The sequence below is a fragment of the Passer montanus genome, unplaced genomic scaffold (assembly GCF_014805655.1).
Source record: "Passer montanus isolate IOZ18808 unplaced genomic scaffold, ASM1480565v1 scaffold120, whole genome shotgun sequence".
Taxonomy (NCBI): domain Eukaryota; kingdom Metazoa; phylum Chordata; class Aves; order Passeriformes; family Passeridae; genus Passer; species Passer montanus.
In genome coordinates, this window is record NW_024358723.1 from 963,549 (window position 1) to 980,030 (window position 16,482).

General features: G+C 46.5%; 1 protein-coding gene across 2 annotated transcripts in view; it reads left to right on the top strand.

Moving 5' to 3' along the window:
• Positions 1-16,482, top strand: part of MDGA2 (MAM domain containing glycosylphosphatidylinositol anchor 2) — a 185,897-nt gene that overhangs the window by 84,082 nt on the left and 85,333 nt on the right. For both annotated transcript variants that reach the window (XM_039698117.1, XM_039698118.1), the window contains 2 exons: positions 1,444-1,640; positions 5,388-5,520. In XM_039698117.1, the coding sequence (XP_039554051.1) occupies positions 1,444-1,640; positions 5,388-5,520 (330 nt within the window). The remainder of the gene's footprint in view (positions 1-1,443; positions 1,641-5,387; positions 5,521-16,482) is intronic.

Sequence of the window (16,482 nt, forward strand, 5' to 3'; positions counted from 1 at the left end):
GAGGGTGCACCTGGATGGAATGCTGAGTCCAGGATTCCAGCACAAGAAAAACATGGATTTGTTGGAGAGGAGATCACACAGATGCTCTGAGGGCTGGAGCCAGGCTGGGAGAGCTGGGAATGTTCCCCTGGAGAAGAGAAGGCTCCAGGGAGAGCTGAGGGTACCTAAAGGGGCTCCAGGAGAGCTGCAGAGGGACTGGGGACAAGGCATGGAGGGACAGGAGCCAGGGAATGGCTCCCACTGCCAGAGGGCAGGGATGGGTGGGAGATTGGGAATTGGGAATTGCTGGCTGGGCTGGAATTGCCAGAGCAGCTGTGGCTGCCCCTGGATCCCTGGCAGTGCCCAAGGCCAGGTTGGACACTGGGGCTGGAGCAGCCTGGGACAGTGGGAGGTGTCCCTGCCATGGCAGGGGTGGGATGGGATGGACTTCAAGGTTCTTCCTACAGAAACTATTGCTTTCCAGGGATGGAAGGACAGGAGAAGGGGGAAAAACTTCCCACTGCCAGAGAGCCAGGATTGATGGGATGTTGGGAAGGAATTCCTGGCTGTGAGAGTGGTCACATTTGGAAGTTGTGTGTTTTTAACGAGGCCTTAGGAAAAACATTCCTTGTTTTCCTTATTTTTACCTTGTTCCATTTCTTTCCTTCCTCATAAAATTGTCCCTCCAGACAAAGCTCAGAAAAAAACCCAGACTAGGAATCCTTTTTTTTTTTCCTGGTGGGATAAAGCCCAAATTAATTTCTTTGGTATCTTCATATTCCAAGGGCTATTGTGTTTTTATTCCTTGTGGAAGCCAGTTCCTCATTGTGGGCATCTCATTTTCTTGGAGCTGCTGCAGTGGGAGTAATTATCCGATATCTGTATTTTAATCAAGAGAAATGTGTTCCAAAGCCCGGGATGAATTTACCTGCTGGAAGTTAAATGCCTGTAACTAAAAGCAGGGAATCTGCATTAAATTGCTGCCTTAAATTGCAGCTTTAAAAGCAAACAGCTGCGTGCACATGATCCATGGACTCCTGGATCCTGCCATTTGGATGCAAATCAGGCTGTCTATTTATTGCCAAAGCTTTATAATTTTGTGGAAAAGAGTTAGAAGAAACAAGGAGTAAAGCTGCGAACCAGACGAAACCGCAGTAATCATCACACTATAATAGAAATATGATTGACATTTGCATGAGATTGGCTGCGTTGTTCTGCCTAAAAATGTGAATTTTGAAAGAGATTTCTTTTGAAAGAAATTTGAACCAGTTGGGGAGAATGAAATAAATCCTAAACCTGACTTTTGCAGCAAAATTTCTAAAATCTGGGGCTTTTCGAGCAGTTTTGTCTCTGTTTTACCCTTGACTAGTTGTGAGGCGTTGTGGGAAATTCCCGGCGCCGCACTGTTGTTGAGTCGTATAAAGCCTGTCTTAAACTTGGTTTTCCCTGCCTGTTTTTCCCCAGATTTGGATGATCCCATAGTCACGGTCCACCAGAGCATTGGGGAAGCCAAGGAGCAGTTTTATTATGAGAAGACCGTGTTCCTCAGGTGTGTGGCCAACTCCAACCCGCCCGTGCGCTACAGCTGGCGCCGCGGCCAGGAGGTGCTGCTGCAGGGCTCCGACAAGGGAGTGGAGATCTACGAGCCCTTCTTTACCCAGGTAGGCCTAAAAACTGGGAATTTTTTTTCCATCTTGAGGCTTTGTAGTGGGATCTGCCTGCTGGGTTTGTGAGGTAGTGATTGGGGATGGCCTCCAGATGATGATGCCCCACCCACCCTGGGTGTTGTTAATAGATTTGCTGGCATAAAATACATTTCGATTTTTGTAAAAATATGATTTATTGAATGATGGGGGAGTGATATCTACAGGAGGTCTTTTAAGGTGATTTTTATTGGATGCTGCAGAAGCCCAAACTTCTGATCCCCATTTTCTCATCATTCCTGATCCAACTCAGCAATTCTGCACTCAGCCTAAATTACAGCCTTAAAAATCTTTTCATGCAGATTAAATTTTAGGAAAAATTTCTTTATGGAAAAAATATAGGCTGCCCAGAAGAGGGGTGGAGTCTCCATCCCTGGAAGCGCTAAAAAACTGTATGGATGTGGTACTTGAGGTCATGGATTCATGGAGAACATGGTGGTGGTTGATGGTTGGAGTTAATGATCTTGGAAGTTTTTTCCAACCTTAAAAATTCCATGATTCCTGACTCTATGGGAGCTCCCCATGTTGGTTTTTATACTCCTTTTTTTCTGCCTCTTTTATCTTTAAATGTAAGGTTTCATTTCACAATTCCCTCACTTAAAAATGAGGTGTCAAAAAAGGAAATAAAACCTTTTCCAAAGTGTTCCTGCTCCCATTCCCAGCCCCGAAGGAATCCTGGCTCTGTCGGATAAGCTGAGATTAATTTATCGTGTACACATTTGCACCGAGGCAGGATGAAAAAAGGTGGCAAATCCCATTGTCTGTGGCCAAAAGTGTGGGATGGTGTTCGAAAAAAAAAATAAAAAGAAAGAGGAAAAAAAAGGAGAAAAATTGGTTTGGAAAAATCCAAAGGAATAACAAAGAAAGACAGAGGTGAAAACTGTCTGGTAATTTGGTGTTCAGAGCAGAAAGCAACTGCGACTTTCATAAATAATTTTCAGTTAATGATTTGAGAGCACCTTCATTTGTGGCTTTTTATTGTACTTGACAGCTTTATATTGCTCCAACAGCTCTGTGTTTTCCGGAGAAATGTGGAGCCCGGAACCTTGCAGAGATGGGAATTAAATCACAGAGCCAAGTTATTGGTGTCCTAAATGTAATGAGATTATTTTTAATTTAACATGAACGGGCCCAGTTTAGCAAATCTGGGGCTTTGCTTGGACTCGAGTGTAAACTGGAGTTTTGAAATGTTTTAATTAAAAAGTGAAAGTGGATTTTTTTTTTATTTTATATTTCATTATGGAAATGCTGAGAATTGCCTTCCCTAAAATCTAAGGATTCATCTACTAAAATGTGTCACATGAAATTAGATTCTTTTTTTGAGGTTATTAAGATCACCCTTCTTAAAATCTTGGTGTGGGTTTAATTAATGAATAAATCAGATGGTCCTGGTGATATTCCAGTCTTATCCATAACCTTTCTCCAGTTATTGGAGGGCAGCTGGAATTAGCGTGGCCTGGATCCGTGCAGGCAAGATCTGCTCTGTGTTTATGAGAGGAAAAGATGTAATTAAAGGTTCAAGAGTCATCAACATCTTCTGCTTAATTAGTTCATTTCATGGTAGGGATGCAAATAGGGAGAGTGGATGGCAAGAGGGACAGAGGGGATTTGGCTTCAGAGGATCAAGACTTGGGAATTTTGAGAGGGAATTTTTTTCTTGAGGGCTCTAAAGGTGGATTTTAATCTGGAAGTGAAATGGAATGGAAAAAGAAACAAAATTTCTCAGGTTTTTCACCAAAAAAAAGAGGTTGATTTTTATTTCTGATGGTTTTATTATTCTGGTAATCATAAAATCCTGGAATGCTTTGTGTGGAAAGGGACCATAAAGCCCGTCCCATTCCAACCTAGGGACACCTCCCACTGTCCCAGGCTGCTCCAGCCCCAGTGTCCAGCCTGGCCTTGGGCACTGCCAGGGCCATACTCTGGGATGATCCCAAAATCCTGTCAGCAATTAAATCACAGGAGACACTTGGAAGACTGGGCAAATTGCAACTTCCTTAAATATGATCAAATTTTTCCAGTCAACCAGCAAACATCAGCAACTTATTCAAGCACTCATGGGAAGAGAAACTGAACAAACCTGCCCATCCTCATCCACAAAATGTTGGAAAAGTGAACTTCCCAAATCCCAAATCTCGATGGTGGTTTTTTTCCCTGAGAGTTCTTATCCTCCTTGTCGCTCATTGGAATTGCTCAGCCTGAGCACGAGATTAAATTTGCTGTATTTACGACAATTATGCAATTAGACATAATTAGACTAATTATCCCAACCAGTGAGGAAAATATATACATTTTTTTATAAATCTCTGCAAGCTGGGGACAGGATCCAGAATTCCATCGGGAGTTCAGCCCAAGTTCAACCTGGAGCTAAGGAGGGAATGCTGGGATGAAGCTGCCCTGAGTTTGCAGAACTCAGTGCCTTTGGCAGCCTGGATCAGGCCCTTCCCTAGTCCAGAAAAACCTCCTAAAGCAGGAATTTGATCCTTAGGAGCAGCCTTTCCAAGGCTTAATTTTAATCCCATAATTTCCATGGGAAATTTAACAATTTAAACTCCAATATTCCCAAAATCTCTCTAAAATTTCAAGGACTGTTTCTTTTCTTCCCTGCTCAGCTGTATCTTTTTGATGGATTTGTTTTTTTCCCAGTTCTGTACATTCATTTTCTCAAATTTCCTTATTTTTCCTAGACATTCCTGGGCAATGTCTATGTCTTCCTAAGGCTGTGCCTTTCCAGGCCCTTCCCAATTCCAGAGAAACCTCCTAAAGAAGGAATTTGATCTTTAGGAGCAGATTTTCCAAGGCTTGGCCTTACAATGGGCTTCATGTTAATCCCATCATTTCCATGGGTTTGGTTATACATAGAAACCACTTAAATCCCAATATTCCCAAGTCCCTCCAAGACTTCAAGGACTGTTCCTTTTCTTCCCTGCTCAGCTGTATTTTTTAATATGGATTTATTTTTTTCTGAGTTTTGTACACTTGTTTTCTCAAACCTCCATATTTTTCCTAGACATTCCTGGGCAGTTGATCCACTGATATTGTTTAAAATAATTCCATGTGTTCCTAAGGCTGTGCCAATATTAAACTTGTTTGGATTTATTGGGACACTGGATAATGAACATTTTCCATGTTTTTCTTTTGGAACTTTTGCAGGGGAATCCCACATTTCCCATTTCCCAGCTTTCTGCTGTCCATGTTTGAAGGAATTCAACAATCCATGTCCCATTCATCTCCCTGCTCTATCCCTGCTCCCTGGCTAAAAATAGAATACATCAGCTCCTCATTTTTAAAGGAAAACAGGAGGAATTTTGTACCTTGGGATTTTTTTCTCCATGGAAATTTTACCTTAAAATAAATTATCCTGAAAAATTTGTGACATGAAGACTCCATCAGACCAATTTCCCTCTGAATTTCCGGTGTTGATATTCCCTGTATCCTTTAGAAATCCTTTGGGGGAGGACATCGAAGCCTTTAGGTAGAATCCCTGGAAAAGTTGTTTCCATTTTGTGGAATTTCTTGTGAGTTGACTCCTTTCTTTTAGGGTCATCCCCTCTGGATCATTTGGGTTATGTCTTGTGGATGTAACATCAGGGGTCAGTCCCAAGAAACCCACTTGGGAATGCTGGAGGAGGATGGAAATCCCAGATCCATATCCATTTTTCCTCTGCATCTGTTCCTTCCTGACCTTCTCTCCTCCTTTTCCAGGGAGAAACCAAGATCCTGAAGCTGAAGAATCTGCGACCTCAGGACTACGCCAACTACAGCTGCATCGCCTCGGTGCGGAATGTCTGCAGCATCCCGGATAAAATGGTGTCCTTCCGCCTCTCCAACAAAACTGGTGAGCTCCAGCAGCACCCTCTGCCCTGGCTGCACTCTGCTCCGGAATTTCGGGCTCTTTCAGGGAATCCTGAAATGGTTGGGGTGGAAAGAATCTTGAAGTCCATCGCATTCTCGCCCCTGTCGTGGGCAGGGACAGCTTACATTATCCCAGGGTGATCCAAGCCCAAATGTTCAACCTGGCCTCGGACACTTCTAGGGATCCAGGGTTCTCTGGAAATTCCATCCCTGCCCTGCATCTCCCTTCCAGCCAGGAATTCGTTCCTGAAATCCCATCTAAATCTACCCTCTTCCAGCTTAAAGCCATTTTCCCTTCTCCTGGTCATTCCAGCCAGGAATTGTTTTCCAATATCCCACCCAAATCTCCCCTTTTCAACCCCAAAGCCATTCCTTCTGTCCTGTCCCTCCATGCCTTGTTCCCAGTCCCTCTGCAGCTCTCCTGGAGCCCCTTCAGGCCCTGCCAGGGGCTCTGAGCTCTCCCTGGAGCCTTCTCCTCTGCAGGGGAACATTCCCAGCTCTCCCAGCCTGGCCCCAGAGCAGAGGGGCTCCATGGAGCAGCTCCATGACCTTTGGAATCCCTCCAATAGTTCCTCGTCTTCCCTCTGCTGTGGAAACTTTAGAATTTTTATTCCACAAAATATCTCAAGGGAAAACCCCAACCTTTCTCTACTCTGGCATTGATTTCAGGGATTGATTTGACCTTTTCTTACATCGACCTAAACATCAATCCCTTCCTTGATTCCAACCAAAATGTTTCCTTTCAGATTTAATTGTTCCAAATGGAAATATCTGAGGGGTTGTGTTGAAATTCTTTTGTGGGAATGTCTTTAGGTAGAATCCCTGGAAAAGTTGTGTCTATTTTGTGGAATTTGTTGTGAATTTATTCTGGTTTTTGGGCAGTTGTGTTGAAATCCTTTTGTGGGAAGGTCTCTAAGCCTTTAGGTAGAATCTCTGGAAAAGTTGTGTCTATTTTGTGGAATTTGTTGTGAATTTATTCTGGTTTTTGGGCTCATCCCTTATGGATCAGTCAGTTGTGTCTCTCCCTCTCATTGTGGCTGTAACACCAGGGGTCAATCCCAAGAAATGCACTCGGGAATGCTGGGGGAGGATGGAAATCCCAGATTTTACCTCTCCTAAAGGCTCTGTGACCAGGATAAACACAGGATGTGTCTGAAACGGTTTATGAACCTCCCACCAAAGAGCCAAACTGAGCTTGGATTTCTGACTAATCAGGAATTTCAGGGGAATGTGCTTTGGAAAACAATTCCACAGGAAGTGTTGGAACATTTGGAGACTTCAGGTTAGATTAGAGTGATTTAGACCTTAATAATTTGTGTCTGAAGCCCTGAAATCAGGGAGAAAATGAACACAAAATTAAAATGCTGAGCGTGGCTGGGATCAACAGGGAATTTTATTTGCTCTTCCATATTTCCCATCATTCCTGTCCTCTGGGCTTTATTCCAAGGAGTTGCCTCCTGCTTTTTTGGAATTGCTGATTGGACAGCAGACCTGTGGTTTCCCACTGCTGTCCACAACCCTTGAAAGCAGCTCCACCAGGAATTACGGTTTTCTCTGAAGATATCCAGGAAAATTACTTGGAAGGCCTTAATTTACACTCCCATAAATTTTTCCAGGGGAAAAAAAAATACCTGAAGTGAGGTTTGTCCCTCATGAGCAGCTCTGGTTTCCTGGCAGGAGAGGCCTTTCCATGGGAGGTGGGGTTGGGAGTTGGGAGCAACTCCTGACCTTCATCCAACTTCATCCATGGCAAGAGAGTGTGGGAATTGATCCTGCTCCCATTTTTCCTTGGAATAACTTTGCTGTTGAAGCCAGCACAGTCTCAGTTCCTGTTGAGCCTCATCTTCAACAAAATTGATATTCCAGCACTTGGGGAACGTCAAACTCTCATTTCCTGAGCCCAGGATGGGTGATCCTGGGGCAATTTTGCCAAAAGAAGGAATTATTCCCACATTACACATGCCATGGTTATTTGGGGAGAAAATTGTCTTTTTTGGAGTAATTTCCTATGCAAACAAGCCTGGAAAATAACAAGGATTCCCTCTTTTCCACGAGGAATTAGATCACAAGCACCAAGGGCAGGATTAGATGTGAAAAGTGATTAATGCAGGAGCTCATTAAGGACAGGGACTGAGGTGGGGGGGAATCTAAACTAAAACTTTGCTCATTTAATAAAGCTTCACCTCACAGAAGTTCTTCAGTTGAACTTCACCTGGTGTAACTCTGGAGAAATTAGAGAAATTGTAAATCCAGAGGAATCCATGATAAATCCAAAGTAATGAAAATCAGAGCCTGAAGCTGAAGCTGTTTCAGTCCTGTCCTGTCCATCGGTTTAATTGGAAGCTGGAGGGATGGGATGGAGAGCCAGGAATATCTGAGGGGTGCAAAGATGTCCCAGATTTATTGTCAGTGTTGTGGTTCTGAGTGTGTTTAATCCAGCTGCACTCTGTGGGATCAGAATGGGGGAATTTGGCTGTTCTGCATTCAATGGAATAATGGAATGGTTTGGACTGGATCTTAAATCCCACCCAGTGCCATGGCAGGGACCCCTCCCACTGTCCCAGGGTGTCCCAGTGTCCAACCTGGCCTTGGGCACTGCCAGGGATCCAGGGGCAGCCACAGCTGCTCTGGCAATTCCAGCCCAGCCAGCAATTCCCAGTTCCCAATCTCCCACCCATCCCTGCCCTCTGGCACTGGGAGCCATTCCCTGGCTCCTGTCCCTCCATCCTTGTCCCCAGTCCCTCTGCAGCTCTCCTGGAGCCCCTTCAGGCCCTGCCAGGGGCTCTGAGCTCTCCCTGGAGCCTTCTCCTCTCCAGGGAACATTCCCAGCTCTCCCAGCCTGGCTCCAGAGGGGCTTCATCCCTTGGAGCAGCTCCATGGATTCCTCTGGATCATTCCAGCAAATCCACATCTTTCTTGTGCTGAGAATTCCAGAGCTGTGATTTCCCAGGTGGAGTCTCCCAAGGACAGGACAGAGGGGGACAATGCCCTCCCTCCAGCTGTTCCATGAGACACTGGATCTTCAGCCCCCTCCTCCAACGCTGTGACCTCACTTTTCAGGCAAAAATACTTCTTTGTTCCAGCACAGACCAGTTTAAAACACAGAACCAGCCCCAAAGCCTAAAGTGGGTGCTGGAAATGGAGCAGCTGAGGTCACTCCAGAGGTGTCACCCTGCATAGGCCAAAGCCCAAGGAGACAATTAAAAACGGTAATTTAAAGCAGAAGGTAGAGCTGCTGGTTGAGATTGATTTTGTGACTAAAAGCAGCAATTAATATGCTAATTTCTTATCTCAATAGATAAGAAATTTGAAGGGAAGCAGCTCCAGGCAGGGCTGGAATAGGATGGGATTTAAGGCCCCGTCCATCCCAAACTAGTCCATGATTTCGGGATTCTCTCCCCATCTCTCTGCCTTCACCTGGAGCGTACTTTGCTCAGGTTTCTGTGAGCAGCAACAAATTCCTCCTCGTGTAGAAATCCCTGGATCTGTTTTTCCAAGCCCAGCTCAGCTGAGTGTCAAAGAGGAATTACTGACAGCTGATGGTGTCACCAGTTTTCATGGGAGGCACTAAAAAAGGGAATTTCAGCCCCAGCTCCTGCTGAATGGCACATGGAACACTCCGAGCTAAGAATAACCTGAATGGAGCTTTTCAAGAGCGTTCATTGTTTCAAAATGCCAGAGAAAAAAGCAGAATATTTACCCAGAAAACCACGGGAATTCTGGGCTCCTCAGAATAGTTCCTGTAATATGATTGAGGAAAAGCAAATCAGGCTTTTATCTCGCTCCACAAAGCAGCTTGGGTGGCACTGATTCATTTGGAAATGATATTACTTTGTCTATTAGCAGCCAGTTTAGTGCAGGTGATCATTAATCCATAAATTAAGGCTGAGTTTTGGCAGCTTCCAGGAGAAAATAAACCAGCCCAGGAACTTTTCCCGAGCAAGATGAGTCTTTCAATCCGTGATTTTTCAGCTGCCTGCCACAGCTCATTGAAATCACAGCTGAAGCTGCTGCTCTGTCTGGGGCATGTGGTGGGAGACAAATTAAAAAAGGCTTAATTCACTTTTAATCCCTCGATTAGGCTGAAGCCTGTCATGATAAACTTGCTTTGTTTCCCGTCAGTCAGACAAAGCACTGCAAAGGGAATTATGGAAGGTGGAAAAAATATTTCTTTTCACATTTCCTGGCATTCTTGGGGGGAGGTGACTGGGATCTGCATGAACGGGGCTGGAAATCCTGAGGTTGCTCTGAGCTGAGCACTGCAGGTGGGTGATTTTATGGAATCCCAGAATGGTTTGGGATGGAAGGAACCTTAAATCCCATCCAGTTCCATGGGCAGGGACCCCTCCCACTGTCCCAGGGTGTTCCGAACCCCAATGTCCAACCTGGCCTTGGGCACTTCCAGGGGTCCAGGGGCAGCCACAGCTTTTCCAGGATAATTCTTTAGCAAAAAGGAATAGTAGGAAATAAAGCTGGAAAGGATCCCAAGGGATCCTTCAGGCCTGTTCTTGCCACACCAGTCCTGTTGTCCTGGCTGGTTTTGGCTCCCTGCAGGGCTGACAGGGAATCTGGTCCTGGCACGGAATGAGGAATTGTCCTCTCTCCCTTTGCAGCAGGATTTTCCCTGTTGGAGTGTGTCTTGTTTCAGGAATTCCTGAGGGAGCTGGAAAGGGGCTCAGCCTGGAGCAAAGGAGGCTCAGGGGGCCCTTGTGGCTCTGCACAGCTCCTGCCAGGAGGGGACAGCCGGGGGGGTCAGGCTCCCATTTTCCATGGGATCAGAGGAAATGACCTCAAGTGTCATCCAGGAGGACTAAGGTTGGATATTGTGAAAATTCCTTCATGGAAAAAGTTCCCCAGCCCTGGCACAGCTCCCAGGGAGGTTTGGAGTGCCCATCCCTGGAGGGATTTAAATCCCTGTGGATGTGGCACGTGGGGACATGGTGGCCTTGCAGGGCTGGGAATGGTTGGAGTTGAGGTTTTCCAACCCTAACAATTCCTTGAGTGTATAAAGAACACTTCCTTTATTCCCTGGGGGTCACATCATCCCAGTGTCCCCAGTCCTGCTGATCTCCTTTGAGAAGCTCAGCCCTGTGGGAATGCAGAGCCCTCCACATTCCCAGCCCCACAAACACTGGATCCAACCAGAGCTGCTTCCTTGCATTCCCAAAAAATTCCCTCTTATTACATCCCTGGATCCCAGCTCCCTTTTCCTGAGCACATTGCTGATGGTTGTTCCTGTGTCCTCCAGAAGCCTCAGGGTCCCTCCTTGGCAGCTCTTCATTAGCCAGCCACCCCTAATCCACTAATTAGGATGTTGCTGTTGCAGCAGGGCTGGGCTGAGGTGTCTGGAGCTGCTCAGGCAGAGCCGCATTCGGGGAATTCAGGAACAACTCATCCTTTCTATTTTTGGAAAGCGGGAATTGTGCTCTAGGGGCTCTGAGATCCACGACCTCGGCTTGCAGGCCTGACTTTGGCATGGCTGGGATGGATTTAATCCTGCATGGGTTTAATCCTGCCTGTGGATCTAAATTCAGCAGGGAAGGGGCAATCCCACCATGGGTTTAAGGTGCCAAAGGGAGGATTCTGCTTCCCTCAGCGCCTCTGGATCAAATCCTCACGGAATGAATCCCTCCAGTGTGGGAGCTGGGAGCTTTTGTAGCCTCTCCCGAGCAGAAGCAGCGAGGAAGTGCCTTGAAAAGCCAAGATCCGCCTCCCTCCCTCCCACTGGAATCCTCAATGCCACTTCTGTGCGTGAACGGCAGCACGAGCCCACCGAGGCACCAAAGTGCTGGGAAAAGGAGAGGAAAAGCACCCAGGAAAAAAGGAGAATAAAGATGGGAGTCATCAGAGCTGCAGCCCCTCGGCTGGAAAAGCAGAGGGATTCTGGAAAAGTTGGAGGATGGGGAAAAGGGAAATTCCATTGAGGAATGACATCGAGATACCTGGATTGGCTTGTGTGGATATATGGGAATATAGAAGCACCAAGCGCAGCTGAAAAACCTTCATAAATGTGATTTATAGTTATATTTGTTTATATTAAAGGAAGATTTTTCCCCAGAGGGTGCTGGCACTGCCCAGGCTCCCCAGGGAATGGGCATGGCCCCGAGGCTGCCAGAGCTCCAGGAGCAGCCAGGGATGCCCAAGGTGGGATTGTTGGGGTGTCTCTGGGCAGGGGCAGGGGTTGGTCTCTGTGATCCTTGTGGATCTTTCCCACTCAGGATATTCCGATGTACAATTCTCGGACAATTCCATTCTTTATTTCTGTCCTGTAACTCCCCACTCTGCTCTCTGAACCTCAGAATTTTCCATTTTTGACAGGGTGCCCAGACAAAATGATCTTGCTCTTGCCTCAACTTTAAGCCTCTTTATTTCAGGGACAGGCTCAGGGCAGACTGAAAAATAGGATTTTTTTTCTTTTTAATCCCTGACAGGAGCAGTGACTGCTCAGGGATCCCAGTGGGAGGTTCAGGGACACAGACAAGGGTGGCTCTGTCCTTCAAGGGACACCTGCCCTGGGTGTGGGGGGACACCCCTTTGTCCCAGAGCAGATCCAGGTATTTTACCAGCTGGAAATTTCTCCTGTGTGCCAGAGAAAACTCTAAATCCTGCCTGTGACATGAGAGGTTAGAATTAAATAATCTCTGAGGCCTTTTCCGACCCAAACCATTCCATGAGGAACCATTCCATGATGATCCTAAAGCAATTGCGATGCTTAAAGCTGTTCTGGGAATATTTTACTTCAGTTATTCCATGCATCAAGTCAAAAAAAGGACACAAATCTGAATGATCTGGGATTTGAGAAGCTTCTCTTTATTTCTTCTTGACCTGGAAGCGCTGGAAATTTAAAGGCAGTGAAAAGAAAACAGGAGAAAAGAGAAAGTAAGTAAAAAAGAAAGATGAGGTGTAAGATAAATATGTTTTATTTGCCTAAACACAAATTTTTAGAACTAAAAATGTTCTAGAACTCTAGAGCTGTATAGCTGGAGAATTTTCTGCTCTTTTCACATGGTGTGCAACTTCCACTGGGATCTCTCTGTAGCAGCAGAGGATAAACACAGAAAAATATAATAGATATTTTCATCGCTTGTTCTAAGACTTTTTTTCTTTTATTTTTCCCTGCATTTATATTTTTTAGGGGTAATTTGAGCTTTTTGAAGGCCTGATGATGAAAAGAAAGGACCTGCCCTATCGCAGGGTGGGCAACAAAAAGTTTATTTTTGCCCTGTAAAATAACAGTAAAAAAAAATCAATATGGGGAATGGAGCTGAAGAAAGGGAGATTTCAGTTGGGTTTATGGAATTTCAGGCTGGGAGGATAAAGAAGAGCAGAGATGGAATTCTTAGAGAAGCTAGCTGTGGCTGCCCCGGGATCCCTGGCAGTGCCCAAGGCCAGGTTGGACACTGGGGCTGGAGCAGCCTGGGACAGTGGGAGGTGGCCCTGCCATGGCAGGGGTGGAGCAAGATGAGTTTTAAGCTCCCTCCTATTTGATTCTAACTCAAAATTTGGGAATTCCAGCCCACTCTTTTTTGAACTTTCTGGAGTAAATAGTTACAGGAATGCTGCTTCCAGCCTGGCAGGGAGCTCAAACCCTTCCTCCCTGAGCACCGCATGTCTCGTTAGGAATATTGGCTTTGTGCTCCTGCAAGAAATGCTGGCTGTAAATGAAATGGATGCACACACAGCAATGGATATAAAAATATAATTCAATTATGTTCTATTACTTCAGTTCTGCCTTTCAAATAATGCCCCAAACTGGAGGAAATAATGTCCTTTCATTTCCATTCATCACAGCTGAGAGCCTTGTCAAGGACATGACTTGCTGCCTGTACTTTGATATTGCTATTAAATTATTGGGTTTCTTCTGCATTTCCAGTAATCCCTAAAGCCAATTGTGACATTTCCTCAATTCCATACATCCAGCCTAAATACCTCTATTTGTCTCACTGTAATTATGACACTTTGGCAGTGGATTTTTTCAGGGCTGCTCAAGAATGACAGATGGATTTTCCTCCCCGTGCGATCCCGGCCTTAGCTCCCCATCCCAGACAGCAGCAGAAATTCCACCCCTTCAAATTGCCTCAACATCTTCATCTGATCCTTGAATAAATCCCAAAATGCTTTGGGTGGGATGTGACCTTCAGGATGATCCCATTCCACTCTCTGCAGGGCAGGGACACCTTCCACTCTCACAGGTTGCTCCAAACCTCATCCAACCTGGAACATTCCAAGCATGGAGCAATCACAGCTTCTCTGGTCCAAAGTGCTTGGCCTTAATTAGCCTGGTCTAATTAAGAGTGTTAAGGATGACTTAAGGAGTGCTTGGTTTGTGCTCAGTCTGAGAAAATCTTGCCCCAGTCATTAATCAAGCCCAGGGTGTGTTTCCTGCTGGTTTAGGATTATCCCATTCCACTCCCTGCAGGGCAGGGACATCTTCCAGTGGGTGAGGTTGCTCCAAACCCCATTGAAACTGGAACATTCCAAGCATGGAGCAGCCGCAGCTTCTGTGGTCCAAGTGCTTGGCAGCCTGGTCTAATTAAGCGTGTTAACGATAACTTAAGGAGTGCTTGGTTTGCGCTCAGTCTGAGAAAGCCTTGCCCCAGTCATTAATCAAGCCCAGGGTGTGTTTCCTGCTGGTTTAGCTCCTTGTGAGGACTGGACTATGTTGGAGCCATTAATTATTAATTTCCTAATCAATCTCCATCCATCTGCCACCGGTGCCTGGCTTGCCTTTAACATGAGGCCACAAAAATGGATGTAATTCCCATTTAAATTCCTGGTAGTGCCTGGAGCAGCAGGGCCGGGCGTTGTGACCTGCTGTAATTCCAAGAGCACTTTGTCACTGGCGCCGTTGGCTCCCCAGGCAGCTCTGAAATCCCGGGATGCAGCAGCACCGCTCCCACACGGAAGCCTCTGAATGGGAGCCCCTTTCCCAAGGCTGCAGCTGCGGCATGAATGGGAGCGGGGCGGATTCCCTCGGATCAGTAGGGCCTTGTTCTGCCAGGGGAGGAGCTCCCAGGGGCTCTGCTGCTCTCTTTGTCCTCTGCCAAGCCAAGCCTGACTCCGAAATGTGGGATTGGCGCTCGGAAACCCCAACTTCCAAAGGGCAGGGGGGATGCGGAGCCCTCAGGACATGGAGGTGTTCTTGTGGTGTGCAAATGTGATGTTTGGAAAGCGTGCTCCAGGCAAGTTTTGGGAGTATTTCCCAGAGCTTGCTATTGTTCACTTATGATTTTTATTATTCCTAATGGAGTCCAAGGGAGGTTTTGACCAGGAATGTTGGCTGGCTGAGGCTCTGCTGGGTTGGAGGTTGTGGTTGGGAGAAGCTTTGCTGGCCAAAGCTCCATGGCCCAGTGCTCCCCTCCTCAATCCTGGAAGTCATGTTGGACACACCTCGGCTTGGGAAGAGGCTTTGAGAGTGATAATAGACCCTCTTTAGTCCTGACTCCTTCTGGCAAGGATGGTTTCTTTGCATTTGGAATTCTTGGAATTTATGAGATTTCATACATGAACCTCTCCTGTGTTCCTGGGGCTGCCCCTGAATCCCTGGCAGTGCCCAAGGTCAGGTTGGACACTGGGGCTTGGAGCAGCCTGGGACAGTGGGAGGTGCCCCTGCCCATGGCAGGGGTGGCAGAGGGTGGGCTTTAAGGTCCCTCCAACCTGAACCATTCCAGGATTCCATGATTCCCTGGCTGTAACTTGCCATTCTTTTCTCCTTTAGCAGAGAAATATCAATGTAAAGGTTCATTTGTGAATATTGGGAATATTCCCTTCATAAGAAGGGTTTGGCCCTTTATCTGTTCCACTGAGTCCTATTTCCTGAAAACCTCAACAACCTTCCTGAATTTCTTAATATTTTTTGTATTAAATCCAGCTTGCCGTGTCCGTGCCTGCAGAAAAGCAGGGATTTCTGTTTGCTTTTTTGGGATTGGAGCTGAAAGTGAAACTTGGTGGTGTAAATAAAGGGAAACTGCTGTACCCAAACTCTCATTTCCATGTGCTTTCTGTTTGGAGTGCTGGGATGAAAGGGATCTGTCCCAGCCTTTTTATCCCATCCCACTTTTTTCCTGAAGGATGGCAAAGGGCTCCCTTTCATCTGCAGGATTATGGAAGTGGCCCCACCAGCTTGGCTTGACGTCGGTGCTTTTATCTTTTGCTTCAAGTTTTGAAGGATTATCCGTGGTTCCCTTGTTCCCTGTCTCGAGATTTGATGGGAAGTGGGAGCAAAGAGCAGCTCCTTGCTGCAATTGTTCAGGAAAAATGATGAAACCCAGGAGAGAGGAAGGGAGAGGGAAATAGGTGCCAGTTGGGTGTTGATGATGACCCCACAGGTTCTGGTTGTACCTGGATCCCTGGTTTAGTCATCTTCTCCCAAAATAAAACCTCCTTAAAGCAGAAAACATGGCACAATTCCCAGTTTCCCAGCTGGAATTCCAAAGCAGGAATTTGAAACATCCTCCCTGTTGGAGGCATCAGCTGATGGAAGAAGAGCTCAGAGGTTGCGAGCAAAGAGACCCTGGCCCAGCTGGCAGAGCTGACTGGTTTGGGGTCTGGATTTTTAGCCATGAGCCAAATTCCTTTGGTTTTAAATTACTTGAACCAGGAATTCATGCTGGGAAGGATCTGAAGAGTCCAAAAATGGGAGAAACTGGAAGAGAGGGCTTGGATTGTGAATCTCTGCTCTCCTAAGGAGTTTCTGTCTGGTGACCAAGGGCTGTACTGAGGGAGATGCTGGAGCTGTGTCCAGGACGGATAGGACTGACAGCAGGGAAAGGTTCCACTATTCCAGAGGGTGCTGGCACTGCCCAGGCTCCCCAGGGAATGGGCACATTCCCAAGGCTGCCAGAGCTCCAGGAGCCTTTGGACAGTGCTGCCAGGGATGCCCAGGGTGGGATTGTTGGGGGGTCTGGGCAGGGCCAGGAGCTGGATCCATAATCCTTGTGGGTCC